General features: G+C 35.1%; 1 protein-coding gene across 1 annotated transcript in view; it reads right to left on the bottom strand.

The window, feature by feature from the left end:
* LOC123533792 (E3 ubiquitin-protein ligase CHFR-like) overlaps positions 1-14,928 on the bottom strand; it is a 62,623-nt gene extending 47,695 nt beyond the window's left edge. Inside the window, exons 1-3 of the mRNA XM_053520287.1 lie at positions 14,741-14,928; positions 5,297-5,393; positions 892-940 (exon numbers count right to left, since the gene is read on the bottom strand). Coding sequence (XP_053376262.1) covers positions 892-940; positions 5,297-5,393; positions 14,741-14,843 — 249 coding nt within the window. The 5' untranslated portion in view covers positions 14,844-14,928. The remainder of the gene's footprint in view (positions 1-891; positions 941-5,296; positions 5,394-14,740) is intronic.
* Positions 14,929-18,336: the final 3,408 nt, after the last annotated feature.

Below are 18,336 nucleotides of genomic sequence, written 5' to 3'. Positions count from 1 at the left end.
GAATAGTCGAGCTAACAAGAGCTGTCCGTAAGACAGCCAATGCTCGACTATTCGAAATATTGTCCCAGAAGCAGGAAAATATTACCCAAATGTTAAAATATCAAAAGAGTTTTAAGTTCAAAAGGGGACATAATTGGATCAAAATGCATGTCAGAGTTATGGGACTTGATCCTGTCAACTAGTTTTATAACCCCCAAGGCACAGTCATGTGAAGTTTCAACTTAATATCTGCATTTGTTCTGCAGATAGTAACTTGCACACAAAACTTTAACCAGAATTTTTTAAGTCCAAAAGGGGGCATAATTTGCAAAAAATACAGGTCAGAGTTACAGGACTTGATCCAGTGAGGTTAGTAATTGATCTAGAAAAAGAAATAATAAGTTTCAAATCTAAATGCCTTTAAATGATAGCTGTATGTACTTGCACGCAAAAATTTAACCAGGATTTTCTAAGTCCAAAAGGGTCATAATTTGGCCAAAACAGGTCAGAGTTATGGGACTTGATGCTATCAACTAGTTTTATAAACCCGAAGACACATGTGAAGTTTCAATTCAATATCTGCATTAGTTTTGGAGATAGTAACTTGCATGTAAAACTTTTACCAGTAACTTGTATGTAAAACTTTAACCAGGATTTTCTATGTCCAAAAGGGGGCATAATTTGCCCAAAATACATGTCAGAGTTATGGGACTTGATCCAGTGAGGTTCGTAATTGATCTAAAAAACAATAAAGTAAGTTTCAAATCTATATGCCTTTAAATGATAGCTGTATGTACTTGCATGCAAAACTTTAACCAAGGTGTGACGCCGACGCCAGGGTGAGTAGAATAGCTAGACTATTCTTTCAATAGTCGAGCTAAAAACAAAAATGTGTCATTTTAAGAAACATACCTTTCCTTTGGTAAGTCTATACTGCATATTGAGTAATGTACCATTTGTGCTGCAAATAGAAAAGTATTTTTAAAAAGACATTTATACACAATTTTCTCCTCATAACTATAAAATTAAGTAATAAGTATAATAATTATTATACCAAATTCATGTAGCACTTTTTTCATGATAACGTTCAAAAGTGCTGTACATACACACTGCAGCCACTTAACGGTATGATATTCACCTCTACCAGTGTTGACACAAATTGACCTGAGGAAGCACCCAGAACAGAGAGACAGCGAAATTTTGGATAAGGCATGTAAGTTTAATTTTCAAGTCAAATACTACTAAAATCTTTATTGTGATTTAGGCCTCCGGCCCATACACTATCAATTATATGCATGTATATATGTACAAACATAACACGTTTACAAACAACAACTATTTTAAGAGATGACCAAAGTAAATGTTACAAATGTAACAAATTGAAAAAAGCATCTATTTTCTAGAAAACATATTTGTAGATGATTTCTATTTTGTTTTTTAAGTTTAATACATGCCTATCCATGTAACTTGCCGAAATGGAAAAAAAAAAGACATGGACAGAATATATATATATATACTAGTATCTGTAATTTTATGACTGTACATAATATTAAAACACTGCAATTTCAATGTCTCTGGAAGAAGTTTAGCTTCTGGCATTAAATTCGCATTATTCTAATGCTCAAATTGCAGCATTAATCTTTAGTTGGCACTGCATGAAAAACCATAATGCATTGTCAATGCACTGGCATTAAGCATTACAACAACACTACTGATAAGCAATAATTTTAAACTGGGCATTTTTCTGTGTCCCTACAGTAATTTTTTAAGTGACAGGAGATTTATTTGAATTGATAAGAATTAACAAAGTTCAACTGGTTATACAATAACACACACTACTAGCTCAAAGCATAAAAAGCTGAACCTGGAGACCAACCTCAGAATGCAATCCCACTTTTGGTCGGTTTCCAGTTTCCGTAATTTAAGCCTCGATACATACTTTTATAAATTACGGCCCTAGTTAATATTCACATCTATTACAAATTAACAAGTAATGCTGTTTCTGAATATTAGCAAAAAAAAAAACCTTTGCGAGTTTTCTCAAATCAGAAGAAAAACTAGCAAACTCGATGAATTGGTATCCCCTGCGGAAAGGGTTTGTGGTGAGGAATGGCAAAACAAGAGCTGTCTCCATAGGATGACACATGCCCCCGATGGCACTTTGAATGAATAGTTATGGCCGATGTTAAGAGTTTAGGACGTTTGACCTACGGACCTGGGTCTTGCGCGCAACACGTCGTCTTACTGTGCCACACATTCATGCGTAGTTATTTTAAAATCCATCTATGAATGACAAAAGATATGGACCGGACATGCCCATCATTGCACTATCATGAAATATGACCTTTAACGTCTAAGTGTGACCTTGACTTTTGAGCTATGGACCTGGGTCTTACGCGCGACATGTCGTCTTACTGTGGTACACATTCATACCCAATGATTTTAAAATCCATGCATGAATGACAAAGATATGGACCGGACACGCCCATCAATGCACTATCATGAAATATGACCTTTAACGTCTAAGTGTGACCTTGACCTTTGAGCTACAGATCTGGGTCTTGCCCGCGACACGTCGTCTTACTGTGCCACACATTTATGCGTAGTTACTTGAAAATCCATCCATGGATGACAAACATATGGACCGGACACGCCCATCAATGCACTATTATGAAAAATGACCTTTAACGTCTAAGTGTGACCTTGACCTTTGAGCTACGGACCTGGGTCTTGCGCGCGGCACGTCGTCTTACTGTGGTACACATTCATGTCAAGTTATTTGAAAATCCATCCATGGATGACAAAGATATGGACCGGACACGAAAATTACGGACAGACAGACAGATGGACAGACGGTTCAAAAACTATATGCCTCCCTTCAGGGGCATAAAAATATATCCAGCAAAAAGTAAAGGATGTTACTAAGAAGCAAATAATTTCATTAGTCAAAGTCAATTTAGCAGAAAATGAATGTTTGAAGTATACATAATAAATGTATGTTATGTTGATCCTGACTAAAGGAATTATTTTGAATGGAATATGTTTACTGTAATAAGCTTAGCTTTTAGAATTAAATGGAGTTATTTGAAATGTGAGCGTGAAGTGTAACTAGAACAAAATATTGTCTTCGAGTAGTTTGGCACCAAGTGTTGCTGTTTAACATGTACATTTTGGACTTAAAATAACAGATATCCTTAACAGAGCACAATCAAGTAAGATATCTTGAACATGACTGGCGGCAGGGTGGGTGTGGTTACAATTTCACATGTTGAAAATTTGAAATTTTTTAAACAAGAGGGCCATGAAGGCCCTATATCGCTCACCTGACCTATTGACCTAAAGATCATCAAGATTAACATTCTGACCAAGTTTCATTAAAATATGGTCATAAATGTGGTCTCTAAAGTGTTACTAGCTTTTCCTTTGATTTGACCCGGTGACCTAGTTTTTAACCCCACATGACCCAGATTCGAACTTGACCTAAAGATCATCAAGATTAATATTCTGACTAAGTTTCATGAAGATTCAGTCATAAATGTGACCTCTAGAGTGTTAACAAGCATTTCCTTTGATTTGAACTAGTGACCTAGTTTTTGACCACACCTGACCCAGATTTGAGCTTGACCTATACATCATCAAGATCAACATTCTGACCAAGTTTCAGTAAGACATGATCATAAATGTGGCCTCTATAGTGTTAACTAGCTTTTCCTTTGATTTGACCTGGTGACCTAGTTTTTGATCCTACATGACCAAGATTCAAAGGGGACCTTGAAACCATCAAGATAATATTCTGACCAAGATTCCTAAAGATACATCATAAACATGGCCTCTACAGTTAACAAGCTTTTCCTTTGATTTGACCTGGTGACCTTGTTTTTGATCCCAGATAACCCAATATCGAACTCGTCCAAGATTTTATTGAGTGTAACATTCTGACCAAGCTTCATTAAGATTGGGCCAAAATTGTGACCTCTAGAGTGTTAACAAGCTTTTCCTTTGATTTGACCTGGTGACATAGTTTTTGACCCAATATGACCCAATATCAAATTCATCCAAGATTTTATTGAGGGTAACATTCTGACCAAGTTTCATAAAGATTGAGCCAAAATTGTGACCTCTAGAATGTTAACAAGCTTTTCCTTTGATTTGACCTGGTGACCCAGTTTTTGACCCCAGATGACCAAATATCAACCTTGTCAAAGATTTTATTGAGAGTAATATTCTGAGCAAATTTCATTAACATTGGGCCAAAATTGTGACCTCTAGTGTTAACAAGCTTTTCCTTTGATTTGACCTGGTGACCTAGTTTTTAATCCCAGATGACCCAATATTGAACTCGGCCAAGATTTTATTGAGGGTAACATTCTGGCCAAGTTTCATTAAGATTGGACCAAAATTGTGACCTCTAGAGTGTTAACAGTCAAATTGCTGACGACGGACGATGGACACAGGGCAATTACAAAAGCTCACCTTTGAGCACTTTGTGCTCAGGTGAGATAAAAATAGGAATGGAAAAAAAAAAAATCTTTTTTTTGGGGGGGGGGGGGGGGGGGTGGGAGTGGAATGGGTGAGGGTACAAAACTTCACATGTTCATTATAGTGATGGTGGAAAATTAAAATGGTGGGAGGGAGTGGGGGGGGGGGGGGGATGCATGATCGGGTGGTGGGCATGACTGGGTGGAGGAACGGTACAACTTTGGTTTGAAAAAATCTAAAATAAGGAATGAAAATTTTTTTTTATATATATTTTTTTTTGTGGGGGGGGGGGAAGGGGTGTGAGCAGAGTGGGAGTGACCACGGCAAGGGGGTGACCAGGTGTGGGTACACATCTTCACAAGTTTATATAAAGTGTTCACGGAAAAGAATGAAAGAAGGAGTTTTAAACAATTAAAGGGCAATAACTCTGAAGTTATTAAAGAAATCTGGACGAAATTGTGTGTGCACAACCATAAACATTACATGGTGATCTAAATTCAATTTAAGTTTCGTAGTTCTAGGTCAAATATATCACAAGTTATGAAGCAGAAATTGCCATATTTATAGTACCTATATAGTTAACACTAGAAACTTCTAAGGGCCATAACTCTGGTGTTACTTGGGCAATCTGACTGAAACTTGACAGGCCGCATAACCTAATAGTGGTGAACATGTATAATTATGAAGTTTAATTTAAATATTCCCTACCACTTCCTAGATATGGCTCCGGACGGACGGATGGACATAAAGACGGTCTGACAACGCCAAAACCATATCCCTCCAACTTCTTGTGGAGGAATGGGGCGTGAGGGGGGGGGGGGATAATAAGATCACTGACCTTGTATCATTTAATGTGATCTTTCCATCTTTATCACGCTGAATATGACAGTGATGACCTGATACTAGCTTGTTGTCAGAAAGACTCAAATCACAATCTGCAATATAATATATACAACATACTTTGTTAAAAACTCATAATTCTCGCCTAACTGGCAGAGAAGTAAACAATATTAATTGACACATTACAAGCCAGAGATAGATACTGCTGTCTTTCCCTGGGGAAAGATAATGTCTAACATAGATCATGTCATTATAATATTATGTTAGTCATACATGAATTGTGATGTCATAAACATACATAATTCTGAGAAATACCCAAGTTAAGTTGTCATCATAATTCATTTTGATAAGCAAGAAAATTGATCTTACATGTCTTGTCTGTGAATGACAGCTGTTTTCAAAACCCTCGGGATTGAAAACTGGCTAACACTTGGTTTCTCATTTGCTGCTGTTGGCAGAGTAGAAAAAACTTTGTCGTACACAGGCAGGAATGCAAGATCCATATATAAGTATGATTGTATATCCTTACAAAAGGACCTGTATTTGTTAACTTTACCCCCTAGTGTGTCTGAAATATGCTGAATACTTTATGGGTTTAACCCATGTTTTCATGTCAGAATATGATTCGTTTGTACCACATCGGTTCAAATCATCCAGCTCAGTCCAAATGAGCTATGTCTTTGGCCTTAAATAATGTACGCAATCTTAGTCTTATGACACGACCTGACAAGCCCACTTAGCTCATGAGTGCAGATCTATGGATCACATGATGGGGTGTTCAATCTTTGGCAAGGTGTATGTTCTCTGTGACAGTTTGATAAAAGAAATTATGATGAGTTCATTCATCCTGTTCCTTAGATATTGTGTAGTCGTTCAAAGCTCATTCACTGCATATGTTGAACTGTGTCTTACCGACATAAAACTTCTCTTACCTTCAAGTGGACATGTTAGTAGTAACTTGCGGGGAACAAATTAGTACTGGTTTAGAATCCACAAACACTGGTTAGGTTAATTGCTTGCCATTGCATATATGAAATACTGTTGAAAAACTGTGCTAAACTCCCCAAAACAAACTGGGTCGGTGTAATTACCCCGGGACACCACGGGATACCCCCGGATACATTAATTACTTTAGAAAACCATAAATTTAAATGTTAATGGGTAGATTTTATGCTTGTAAACAGGAAATCGAGCATGATTACAGGTGTAGCTCGTAATACGAACCCCTGGACGCTTGATTATTATTCACTCGTAATACGAACTCCGGGACGCTTGATTATTCTTCACGTATAAGAGCGTTCAGTTATATACCCTTATTTCTATTGAAAAGCTTTGAATAAATTTCTCTTTTTTCCCATATTTATAGGCGTATCCAAAATAGCAGACTCACAACACAAGCCCCGGGCCGCGGCATATCAAAGACGTGAAAATGTTATCAGTGACTCCATAGATTGCAGCAATTAATGGGAAGGAGTAAAATGTAAAAATGCCTTGATCATTATTGTGTCTTAGTATGAAATAAATGAAGATAATCCTTTATATGTTTTTTATTGTTATAAAATAAACACGAATCAAGAACATATAATAATGAAATAATGAAGAATATACACACGTACAATTTGATCTGTTTTAACTGTAAGGCCTAAAGCACCTCACTACAATGTCAGCCAACAACTTCAGTCCAATACCATATCTCGGATGTACCAAGTCATTCTCATAATGTTTAGGATACTTTACACTTCTCTGTACATCCACAAACAATCCTTCAAAGTGTTCCTTCAGCAGTTTATTTAATTCCCTTCTCATGCGGTTGAAAGATGTTCTTGTTAGTCCGTTCCAGGATGGAAACTTCCCTCTCTCGATAATACTGCATACCCAGATTCCCTTCACATCTTCGCATTCGTTTAATATTCTGTCCACGCATTGCACGATGTCAGTAAATACACTGTAGATGTCGCTGTCCCATCTCAGATCATTGCCACCCACATTGAGAAGAACGTATCTGAAAATATAAAACAAAGAATCTTTAAATTTCATTACACATTGAATGTTCATTATTTCTTTCAATTATAAGAAAAGGATCAAATATAGTAGAGTATATTAAAACCGTAATGAGTTTTTTTTTTAAATGAAAACAAGGCATGCAAAAAGCATGCGCAGTCATGAGCATTGTTGCACACTAAATCCTTACAGCAAGCACACTTTACCTTGGATTGAAGACCTTCATTCTCTGAAAAGCTGCTTCAAATTTCCTGTTGGTTGACATTCCAGGAACGCCGAAATAAGCGTACTGCCTTGCCGGGTGCCTTTCTTTTCTCACGTAATCTTCGAGCCTCGATATGAAACTGTCTCCTATTACTGCAAAAGCCATGATATAGTTTTCTTAGAAATGATATATATTTAATGAAATTCGTGATAGTAATGTTGGCAAATGTGTTCCTCTCTCTCTATATATACTTATCAAATTAGGCATGATTTACTAAAACTTCACAGCTTACGTCATTATAATGACGTATTCATTAATTAGGAAAATAGATACAAACAACGAACATTGATTGACAAATTAATTAACTGTTTGTGAATATAACAAGCCGTTAAAAATAAGCAATCACATCTGAGCAACATCTTCTGACATTTTATTTCATTTTATTTTTTGCTTTCTATTATTGGTACTTTGGTACGTACATCTATGCAGTCTGGTCATGATCAACATACTTAGCCATTTATTACAAATTAAAAGATGGACCGATCATTATAGAAATTTAGCAGAGGGTCAACGGATTGGCCATTCTTAAATAAAAGTCTACAATATAATAGTTAAAACACCGGTTCCATTTTAATATTGTAATATCTCTTAACTTTATATTTGTATTTTTGAGGGTCATAAAATTTCAAATTATCTGGCATCATGAAAACATAATAATGTTGTTAATACAATAGTATATTTTATTTAGGCAATTAAGTCAGATCAAAAGAAAATGTAAAACGGTAATTTCGACACTTTAACAGGTGTGATGATTAAATCATGGCTGTTACATCATACCCGTGTGTGATCTTTCGATTGCAGCTATTAGCGCCTATTAATGAATATGCGTTTGTAGGCAATGAATTAAAGAACATCATTTTAGATTAAAGACGTCGGGTCTTTGAAAACGTAGGAATTTACATGTAAACTATATATGATTTGCACATTTGAGTAACGTAAACATGATGTTGTTACAAACTTTTGTAATAAATAGTATAAATATTGTACGATTTCCTTGTTATACATCTTTATTATTAAAGATTTTGTTAAAGTGCGCTATTTTATTGTCAGTGAAATATACGCAATTGCTTTCAAAATGCCTAAACGCAAAATTAAACCTTCTGGTAAAACAGATTTCTGGCCGTGTGGTTCATGTAGGAGAAATTCATTGACCGAAAGCATATATTGTGAATCGTGTAAACAGTGGTTTCATGCTAGTTGTGAAAACTTGTGTGTAGAAGAGATGGATACTCTTGAAAAATCTAACTTTCCATATACGTGCAATCAGTGTTTTCAAATTGAAGTTGATGAGGGACAATACAGCTACCACCAAGGATTGTTGCGTCTGATTGAGGTAAGTGTTATTTAAGCGTTCATTTTATCATAAGGCGAGTCCAGTATGATTTTTCCCATTGGGGTACGAGTCCAAATATATCTCTTTATCTATATTTCTACTTCATCCGATTTACATTCGGAGCATTTTCACGCTTTTCCTGTTTCATTTTTTACGTAAATTATTTCGCAATTCATTCCAAATTAATACGTACATCTATGCAGTCTGGTCATGATCGGCATACTTAGCCATTTATTCCAAATTAAAAGATTGCCAGATTCATAAAAGAAATTAAGCAGAATTAAGATCAACTGATTGGCCACTTTTAAAAACGAATTTATCAATATGTACATCTATCTAGCACGTGCATTCAATGGATTCGCCATTCATTCCAAATTAAAAGATGGACCGATTCAAATTAGAGATTAGTTAAGGTCAATTAATACGTACATCTATGCAGTCTGGTCATGATTGGCATACTTAGCCATTTATTCCAAATTAACAGATTATTAATACGTACATCTATGCAGTCTGGTCATGATCTGCACATAAAATGCGTTAATATGAAATAGATACCGGCTGTATTGCAAACACTGCAGATCACGATCAGACTGCATAGTTAACACGGTTTATTCGGAAAGCTTGAGATTGCAAATTAGGTTAAATTGTACAAAGAATGTACATTTCAGGCCTTGCTCTACGGGGAGGAAATTCTCAGGATAGTTGCCAAACGGGAAAATCAGATCTTACCTGAATTTGAACTATACCGCAGACCAGTCATATCATCAGATTTTGTTGAGGTTGATCTAAATTCAAAAGCAGTTATGGAAAAGTGTCACATGTCTGCCATTGGCGTACCATCTTTAACCACCGGTGACGGGAATTGTCTATTTAATGCCGTTTCTATCGCACTCTCCGGTCATGAAGGCTATTCCACAGAGCTGAGACTAAGAACTGCTGTAGACATGACAATAAATAGTGAAATATACAAATCGCGTCGGGACTTCAATGAATTGCTTGATCATTCCCCATCATATGAGGACTCTTTAGCCTACTGCTGTAAGGACACTGAATGGTCGTCAGTCTTCACAATCATGTCTCTGTCTATCGTTATTGGAAAACCAATAAGATCCCTGTATCCACCAATGAACAGCTTGTCTGATCCTGTATATCTGGCTCTCAATAAAGTTTTTTGGTCTCTAGGCAGATCCGTTGATGATTATGTCAACATTCTTTGGAGCAGACAAAGTAGAAAAACTACTATATGGTCCGCAAATCACTTTGTGCCAGTGATTCCTACATCAGAAAATGCAACTCAAGAAAATACGTCGCAAATTAACATTGATAGTTCAGTTCACAGTGCTGACAGTAATCGTTCTGTACATGATCTCTCATTCAATACAAGCACACCGGTCGGCGGAAAGAAAAGAAAAGCGTACTTTCAACTTTCTGACAATTCTGGGAATCAGTACAAAATTTACAAGGCTGACATACCTAGTGAAGCTAATGAGGTAGATTTAAATGTAAGTACTAGTCCACAAGCAGATGTAAGTGAAAGCGATTCAACTGGAAATGATTCCGTCGGTATAGGACCTCAAGTCCTGCCCACGCGGGCCGATGTGAATACAGATATAAGTAGTAGTAGTAGTGATAGCAGTTCCACTGGAAATGATTCCGTCGGTATAGGACCTCAAGTCCTGCCCACGCGGGCCGACGTGACTACAGATGTAAGTAGTAGTGACAGTAATTCAATTGAAAATGATTCTTGTTCTGATGATAATACATTTCCAGCTCCTGCTTCAATTAAACAGCTAAACAAACCTCATTCATATGATGAAACATTCAAATTACTGCTAGAACGCGAGGATGTTCAATCTGTGGTTCCACCAGGGAACAAGTCAAACTCATATATGTTGATTAACAATGAAAACAATATCAAACGTATAGACGCTAACAAAAAATGCGAATACTACGATGACTGTGGTGTATGGGATTCTAGTAAAGGAAATACTCGAAAAAGCATATTTGTCCGTGACGGAGATTCTTTGAAAGAAGTGAACTTAAAAGAATCAAAATATTGTATAAAACGGCGCGCAAAAGGCAAAACCATATATCAACCACTTGAACCTCAACCAAGTCAGGAATCAATAGTCATAATGCGCAGATATCATACTGTGCTGAAACGCGATCCCAACTTTCAAAAGCGCGTAACATTTTTTCAATCTGGAAGTGATAGCAGTCTTGGAAATGTCGCGCTATATGAGTACACTGGAACACAACCGATTGATTCCCAGCCGCATGGTAATGCCAAAAAAGGCAAGACATTTGTACGAACAAACCCAGAAACTTTAGTCAAAATCAGGAATAAGCCTGAAAACATCAAACCTAGAGAAATATTTAAAGAAATGCATTTGGATGATTCTACTACCGCGCCGCGTGATTTTCAAGTAATAAAAAACGCCAAGAAGAAAGCAAAGAAGGAAGAGGGCCGCACAAGTAAAAAGAACATTGCTGACGAAATACTAGAGGTACTGGATATGATAAACACGCATCCATTTGTGCAGATTGTAATACATAGCAAAGACAAGGTGCCGTCAGTAATATGCTATACAGAAGAGCAAGTGTTTGATTTACGCCACTTTTTAACTCGCGAGAAATCTGAACCCATAGGCATCGATAAAACTTTCAATCTTGGGAGCTTTTATGTCACTACACTTGTGTATAAAAACAAAAGAATATTGAGGAAGGACACAAATACAAATCCTGTCTTCATCGGGCCTATGTTGTTGCATAAAGATGCAACATATTCAACATACAAGTCCTTCTTAGAACATGTGGCAACTGCGGTCGACTGTGACATTGATAATGTTGAGATGCGAATGTCGGATCAGATGGAGTTTGGCAGTGATGACGAGAAAGCTTTGACGAAAGCCATTGACCACGTATTTCCAAACGCAACGCGACTTCTATGTACCAAACAATATAAACTTTTATGCTCAAAATAAAGTAGGAATGGACAAGAATGAAAGGGTTGAAATGATAAATGAAATTTTTGGACCGGGTGGGATTACTGATTGCAATAGCACTGTGGATTTTGAAACGAAAACTCATGAGTTACAGACAAAATTAAGAGAAAATCACCCAAATCTGGAATCATATTTCACTGATAAATTAAAACCCAGAATCGAGAAATTTGTTTTTCAGCCAACAAGAACAGACGAGTCCAAAAAGAACTGGACCAACAACAGTGCTGAATCAATTAACAACATAATGAAATTGTCCGTCAATTGGAGGCCGCAAAATACTAAAGATTTGGTTATGAAATTGTATGGCATTGTTCAATTACATTATATAGATTACAGGGCGGCAATTCATGGACAGGGGAATTATGTCCTTGCACCGGACGAAAAACAGTACCATATTCATGATTCTGTGTGGCGGTGTAAGGCAAATGATGAAAAGCATGCTGCCTTTGTAAATTTCTTGAAGGACACGAGAAAGAGGCACAGAAATACGCACGTCACATCAAAAGACGGCAAATTCACTGTTATAAATAAGGCCAAGGGTCTCGCAAAAAAAAACCGGGACACAGGAAACGGGGGTTAAATGAACGAACAAAGAAGCGCTAGTTCCGTCGGTATAGGACCCAAAGTCCTGCCCACGTGGGCCGACGTGAACTGCTTCTTTCATACATAATGCTGTCGGTATAGGACACCTAGTCCTGCCCACGTGGGCCGATATGCAGTGTGCCCGACTCAGATACTCTGTATATTTTCTGTTTATCATGTATATTTTGTTTGATACCAATCACTCTGTTTATCATGTATATTTTGTTTGACACTTGTAATTCTGTTCATTATGTATATTTTGACACCCGTTCATAGTATGTTTCTAAGAGAATTTTTATTTCATTCACAAGCAAGATTTTTCTATTTCTTTCCATCTTTTTGTTCATATTAATTTGACACAAATAATAATAATAAAATAAACCAATACAAATCAATTATGATTTAACAACCACCGTAATCTACTATGAATGGATGTCTCTAACTGTGACTTTTTTTGCAACTGTACATGTAGGCCTAACTCTCGCACGCTATTTTCAAATTGATATAATTCAATACTCCAATAAAATAAAAAATTGATCTATCTAGAAATTTACATTGTTGTTTTATTATGCATCTAATTTTAACTGCTTTAGCATTTATATAAATGTCAAATTTGCGAGAGATAGAGAGATAAACGTAATACAAAAAAAAATGAATGAATAGAAAAAATAATAGAATAGAAAAAAAAAGAAACCCAAAAAAATGAATAGAAAAAGAATAGAATAGAAAAAAAAAAAACAAAAAAAAAAAAAAAAAAAAAAAAAAATAACGGGCCATGACAAGAGCGCCTCCCCGTGGTGTGGCCTGGATATAGTTGTACTCTTATAGAATAAATCATTATTTCTGATAATATGGGACATAATTTTCTACTAAAAAAAGAAAATAAATTATTTAATATTCAGACAGAGTACAGCTATAACTGAACGCTCTTATCCGTGAAGAATTTTCAAGCGTCCCGAGGTTCTTGTTATGACTCAGCTTTTTGGTACACATGTAATCATTCTCCATTTCCTGTTTACAAGCATAAAATCTACCCATTAACAATTAAATCACCGTTAAATCAATGGTTTTCTAAAGTAATTAATGAATCCCGGGGTGTCCCGGGGTATCCCGGGGTGTTTACACTGACCGAAACAAACTTAATGACACAACCAACTAATTGAACTACAATGCTTCAACACAACATTTACAAACAATTTACATTCAGCCTAGTGATGAAACGATGATCGAGTTAAATCGAATAATCGTCGCCGGCAGCCGCAGGTCGCCGACTATCGATGTTGGAGTTCTGAAATCGATGTCGCTAGCGCTTTTCGCGCAATTGATCCCTTTCCGTTCATTCCATATATCCGTAATTTTCATACATTTCGTTAATTAAACCGCAAGGGACGTCACTCTCACACGTAAAATGGCAGAAAAAAGTGTCCATGAAAAGTTCGGTCGACTGTGTGGGCTTATTTTGGCTTCGAAAAAACAAAACAAGGACCACCTATTAAAGAATACCTCAACCTGCAATCTGTTATTTGCAAACTCTGCCGAAAATCATATGTGAACAAAGGTATATTTTCGTACCCAAACTATTCGAACTCTTCGTAATTCGTATGGACTTTGTGAATTATTAAACAATGATCCCGATGTACCTCTCTGTGTCTGTCAATTTGTCAACCTTATTTTGAAATAGTCTTGAACTGTCTTGTTTTATATTTATCTTATCAAGCCATCGAGATTGAGATTAAATTAATCAATTTTATACTTATAGAAGTTTATAGTTAAAAGTAAAAATGCATTCCCTAAATACATTAAATGTATTCACCATGATCACTTGACACTTGTTATTGGTTTAATTTACTTATCAAGAAAAGTATTTACGAGTACAATTTTAATAAACATCCCTAGTCCCAAGTAATGATAAAAGCATAGTATATTTTTGTTTTATGAAATTATCTGAAATGTTTTGCCTAAGTGGAATCTATAATATAATTATAGGTAAGTCTGAATGCTTTTACTTTCGATTATATAATCGATTGTGAATCGAAATAGCTGTTCAGATTCGATTCGATTATCGATTTTGTTTTGAAACCGATTTTACAACACTAATTCAGCCTTTGAAAAATGTTGTTACATTAACTGACATTATATGACAGTTCAATCAGACAATGGAAACTATAATCATAAATTATCGGCATGGTATTTTATGCATTAAATTATCCGAAAAGAGCACTGTCCGCTCACTATACATCTCTTGTGTCAACTTACCGAACCCTCGACCGATGGAAAACTTGTCAGCAGTAAGCTGAATAGGATCTGACTCAAAATCAGTTAAACTGACTAACTGACCCCATGCCTCCTGTTCTGACATCTTTATTAGTAGTAAAAATTGGGTGTGAACTTTTGTTGCTGTTGTTGTTTACAATTTCCACGGAAGTGCAATGATCAACAGTTTTATGAGCGGAAAGTAAAATAACTACAGAAAAAGAAAAAATCGAGCCTACGAATATTTTAAAAATTTATATCCTTTATGAAATTAAGGCTTGAAAAGATTGACGAATTCCGCAAAAAATGTAAAAAATCAAGGAGGAATAGTGCGAAATGGACTTTACGTCTGCGAAATGGACTTTTATTTTATAATAATAATAATAATAATAATAATGATAATAATTATAACTTTATTTAAAGAAGGTAACACATAAAGATATATAACAGTGATAGAACATATTAAATATCATAAGTCTCAATGTGGCCTTTGGTAATATTAATAAAACAGTTTAACACACAAAAATAGATTTTAAAATTAAAACTGATTATCGAATTATAATATATGACAGAATTTGAATGATAAACATCTAAATACAGCATTCACTCTTGACAAACACTCCATTTAATTAGAAAAAAAAATATGTATACAATCATAAAAAAAGTAAATTCACTCAGATATGCATTCACCCGTTAAAAGAAAATAAATAAATAGCAGTTGCAGAAAAAAAGTTGTAGATTATTCAGATCCTAATAAGTATTTTTCGGCGAACGCCGTCTAAATTCGTTTTCGTTACCTATGCCACGTGACTTCAGTTTGCAAATCAAACTACTTGATAACGCATTATAGATAATTTATCAAAATGGAAGATTTATGCAACACTCTGCCTGATTGGACGAGAGTGTCAATTTCTTTCACTCTGTTGATTGTGCTACGCTGAGTGAATTGTAGACAAAGCGTTTATCCTAAACGACGCTGTTCACAGTTTTAAAGCTAACCTTGACTCAGTATATTTAGCAAGAATATTGACATATCTCAAAATGATAAGTAAGTTTAATAAATATGATAAAAACCTGTTCAAATACCAACATATATCAAATTAAAGAAAGAGCTGAATACGGTCTGCGTATCACATGAATAAGGGTGTGATAAGAGTCTTTTATGTAGAGAAGTGCTTTTTAAAAGATTTTCCTTGTTACAATTGTCGTCTGTATGTGAAAAGGTTTCTTGCTTTTGTGACTTATTCAGATTGCATATTAAAATGAGTACTTGTTTGCTTTGATATATTTGTTATAAATTATTTAACCGATTTATTATATATGAATAATTTTCTTTAGTATGGTATGCAAATATTGAACTCAGTTGAAATCTGTTTTATTATATATATGCTATATAATGACTGAATCTCATTACACTGAAATGAAGGTACGCTGCATACAGTTTATCTATGTGATATAACTACGGTCAAACTTTTCTTATGAAACAGAAATATTGAAATAATTACAATTGTATGTTTTGCTTGACCTTCACTTTTTTATAGGTGTGACGTGATTCAAAGATTCATGAGCAGCGAATATGCTATTTGTTAAAGCGGGATCAGCTGGCCTATTTTAGAAATAAATAAAAACAATAAATAAAAAAATCCTTTAATTGATTTTTTCTCATGTATTCTAATCAAACTTGATTTGTAGCATCTTTATTAGGCCCGCAGCCAACTTTGTTCAGCTGGGACATTTGACCCCTTTTAGGGGCTGCTAGAGCTAAAACTAGAAATGCCTTTATAGAGCGTCTCATGAACAGCTTGGTGGATCTTTGTCATACTTGGTCTGGAGCATCATTATAAGGTCCTTTTCCAAATTTATTTATATAGGAACTTGGGCCCTATTAGGGACCACTATAGCATAAAGTAGATATGCCTTTCTTCGCATTAACCACTAAAATGTAATGGATTTTTATCAAACTCGATGTGTAACAATATCGTAAGGTCTCCTGCTATTTTGTTACAAATGGGGATAGGGACCAATTTAGCTAAAAATATAAACACGTTTAATGACCCCTTCTCATGAACCGCTTCATGAATCTTCATCAAACTACTGCTGTAATTATTCGTCTAAGGCTAAACGAAATAAAATTGCAACCCTACGAAACCTTTGCGAAAAATTAAAAGAGAACCATTTAAATTGTTAAAGTGCGGTGTTTAGTTTTGCAATTTGAAAAATGTTAGATGAAAGATGAATGTTAGATGAAAAATTCATAAACTTCTTTCCTTACAATTCGCCGACCATCATTTTTAAAGATATTTCTTGTTTGTATTTGCTTTTAAAAGAAGTATGTGAATCCACAAAACTAATATTCTGTGGAATGATATTCCATACTTTAGCACTATTATAGCCAAATGATCTTTTCATATAATTTGTGCGACATTTAGGTATTGAAATATCATTATGTACAACTGATTTACTTATATTAAGGCCATAAATTTCATTGCTGGAAAATGTTAAAATATCAGATATGTAAGATGGTACCAGATTTTTTGTAGTTTTAAATATCATTACTCAAGTATGGTATTTGCATCGATCAGAAAATTTCATCCATCCGAGTTTTTTAACATTTCAGATTTACTTGTCTGCAGTTTTTTTTAAAAACAATTCTAGCAACTCTTCCTTGAAGTGCAAAAATCTTATTTAATGAGCCTTTACTGCATGTAGATCAAATTGTACAGCAGTAATCTAAAACAGACAAAATATATGCATTGTAGAATATTTTCTTCATATCCTCTGTTAAAAAATAAACAATCCTCTTCAATAGTGCAATTTTTGAGTTAACTTTCAAACATATTTTATCTATTTGTATATTCCACGAAAGTGTATTGTCGATATAAATTCCTAAAACTTTTTGAACCGTTACATTTTCTATGATAGATCCACCAATAGTTAAGTTCAAATTGCTGCAATTGCGCTTCTTGTGCTTTGTACATATTAGCATACATTTTGTTTTTGATGGGTGTAACAACATATTGTTTGCAAAACACTATTTTTCGATTTTATCTAAATTTTCTTGGAGTTTACTTTCAACAATTTTCATATCATAATCAGATTCATATATTGTCGAGTCATCAGCGTATAGATCAATATTCGTTTGTTAATAATGCTATGTCATTGATATAAAGTAAAAATAACAGGGGACCGAGAATTGACCCTTGTGGAACGCCGGAACTAACGGTCATTTGTTCGGATCTGAGGTTACCAACTTTAATCAACTGTTCCATTTTCTTAATTGTGACTTTAGTTTCATCGTTATCTGTATGTTCTTAAACAAATATAATAGATAAGAAGTAAACGTAAATGTTGGTCACTTTTAAAAATATATACTAGTATTTATCTATTTTTTTTTCTTTTACATTTGACCACAGTTTGTGACCTTAACCTTTGACCTATCGGCCCGGTTAAGCGCTATGCATATGTGTGCACATCATCTAATCGCAAACTACCTATATGCCAAGTTTCTTCTTCTTCTTCTTCCCGTTATGGAGTGAACTCGTACTCGAGTGTTGCTACTCCAGCGCAAGATGGACGAACAGCTAAAAATTCCGTATTTA

Source organism: Mercenaria mercenaria, chromosome 12 (assembly GCF_021730395.1).
Source record: "Mercenaria mercenaria strain notata chromosome 12, MADL_Memer_1, whole genome shotgun sequence".
Classification (NCBI taxonomy): Eukaryota; Metazoa; Mollusca; class Bivalvia; order Venerida; family Veneridae; genus Mercenaria; species Mercenaria mercenaria.
This window is presented reverse-complemented; position numbering and strand designations above follow the sequence as displayed.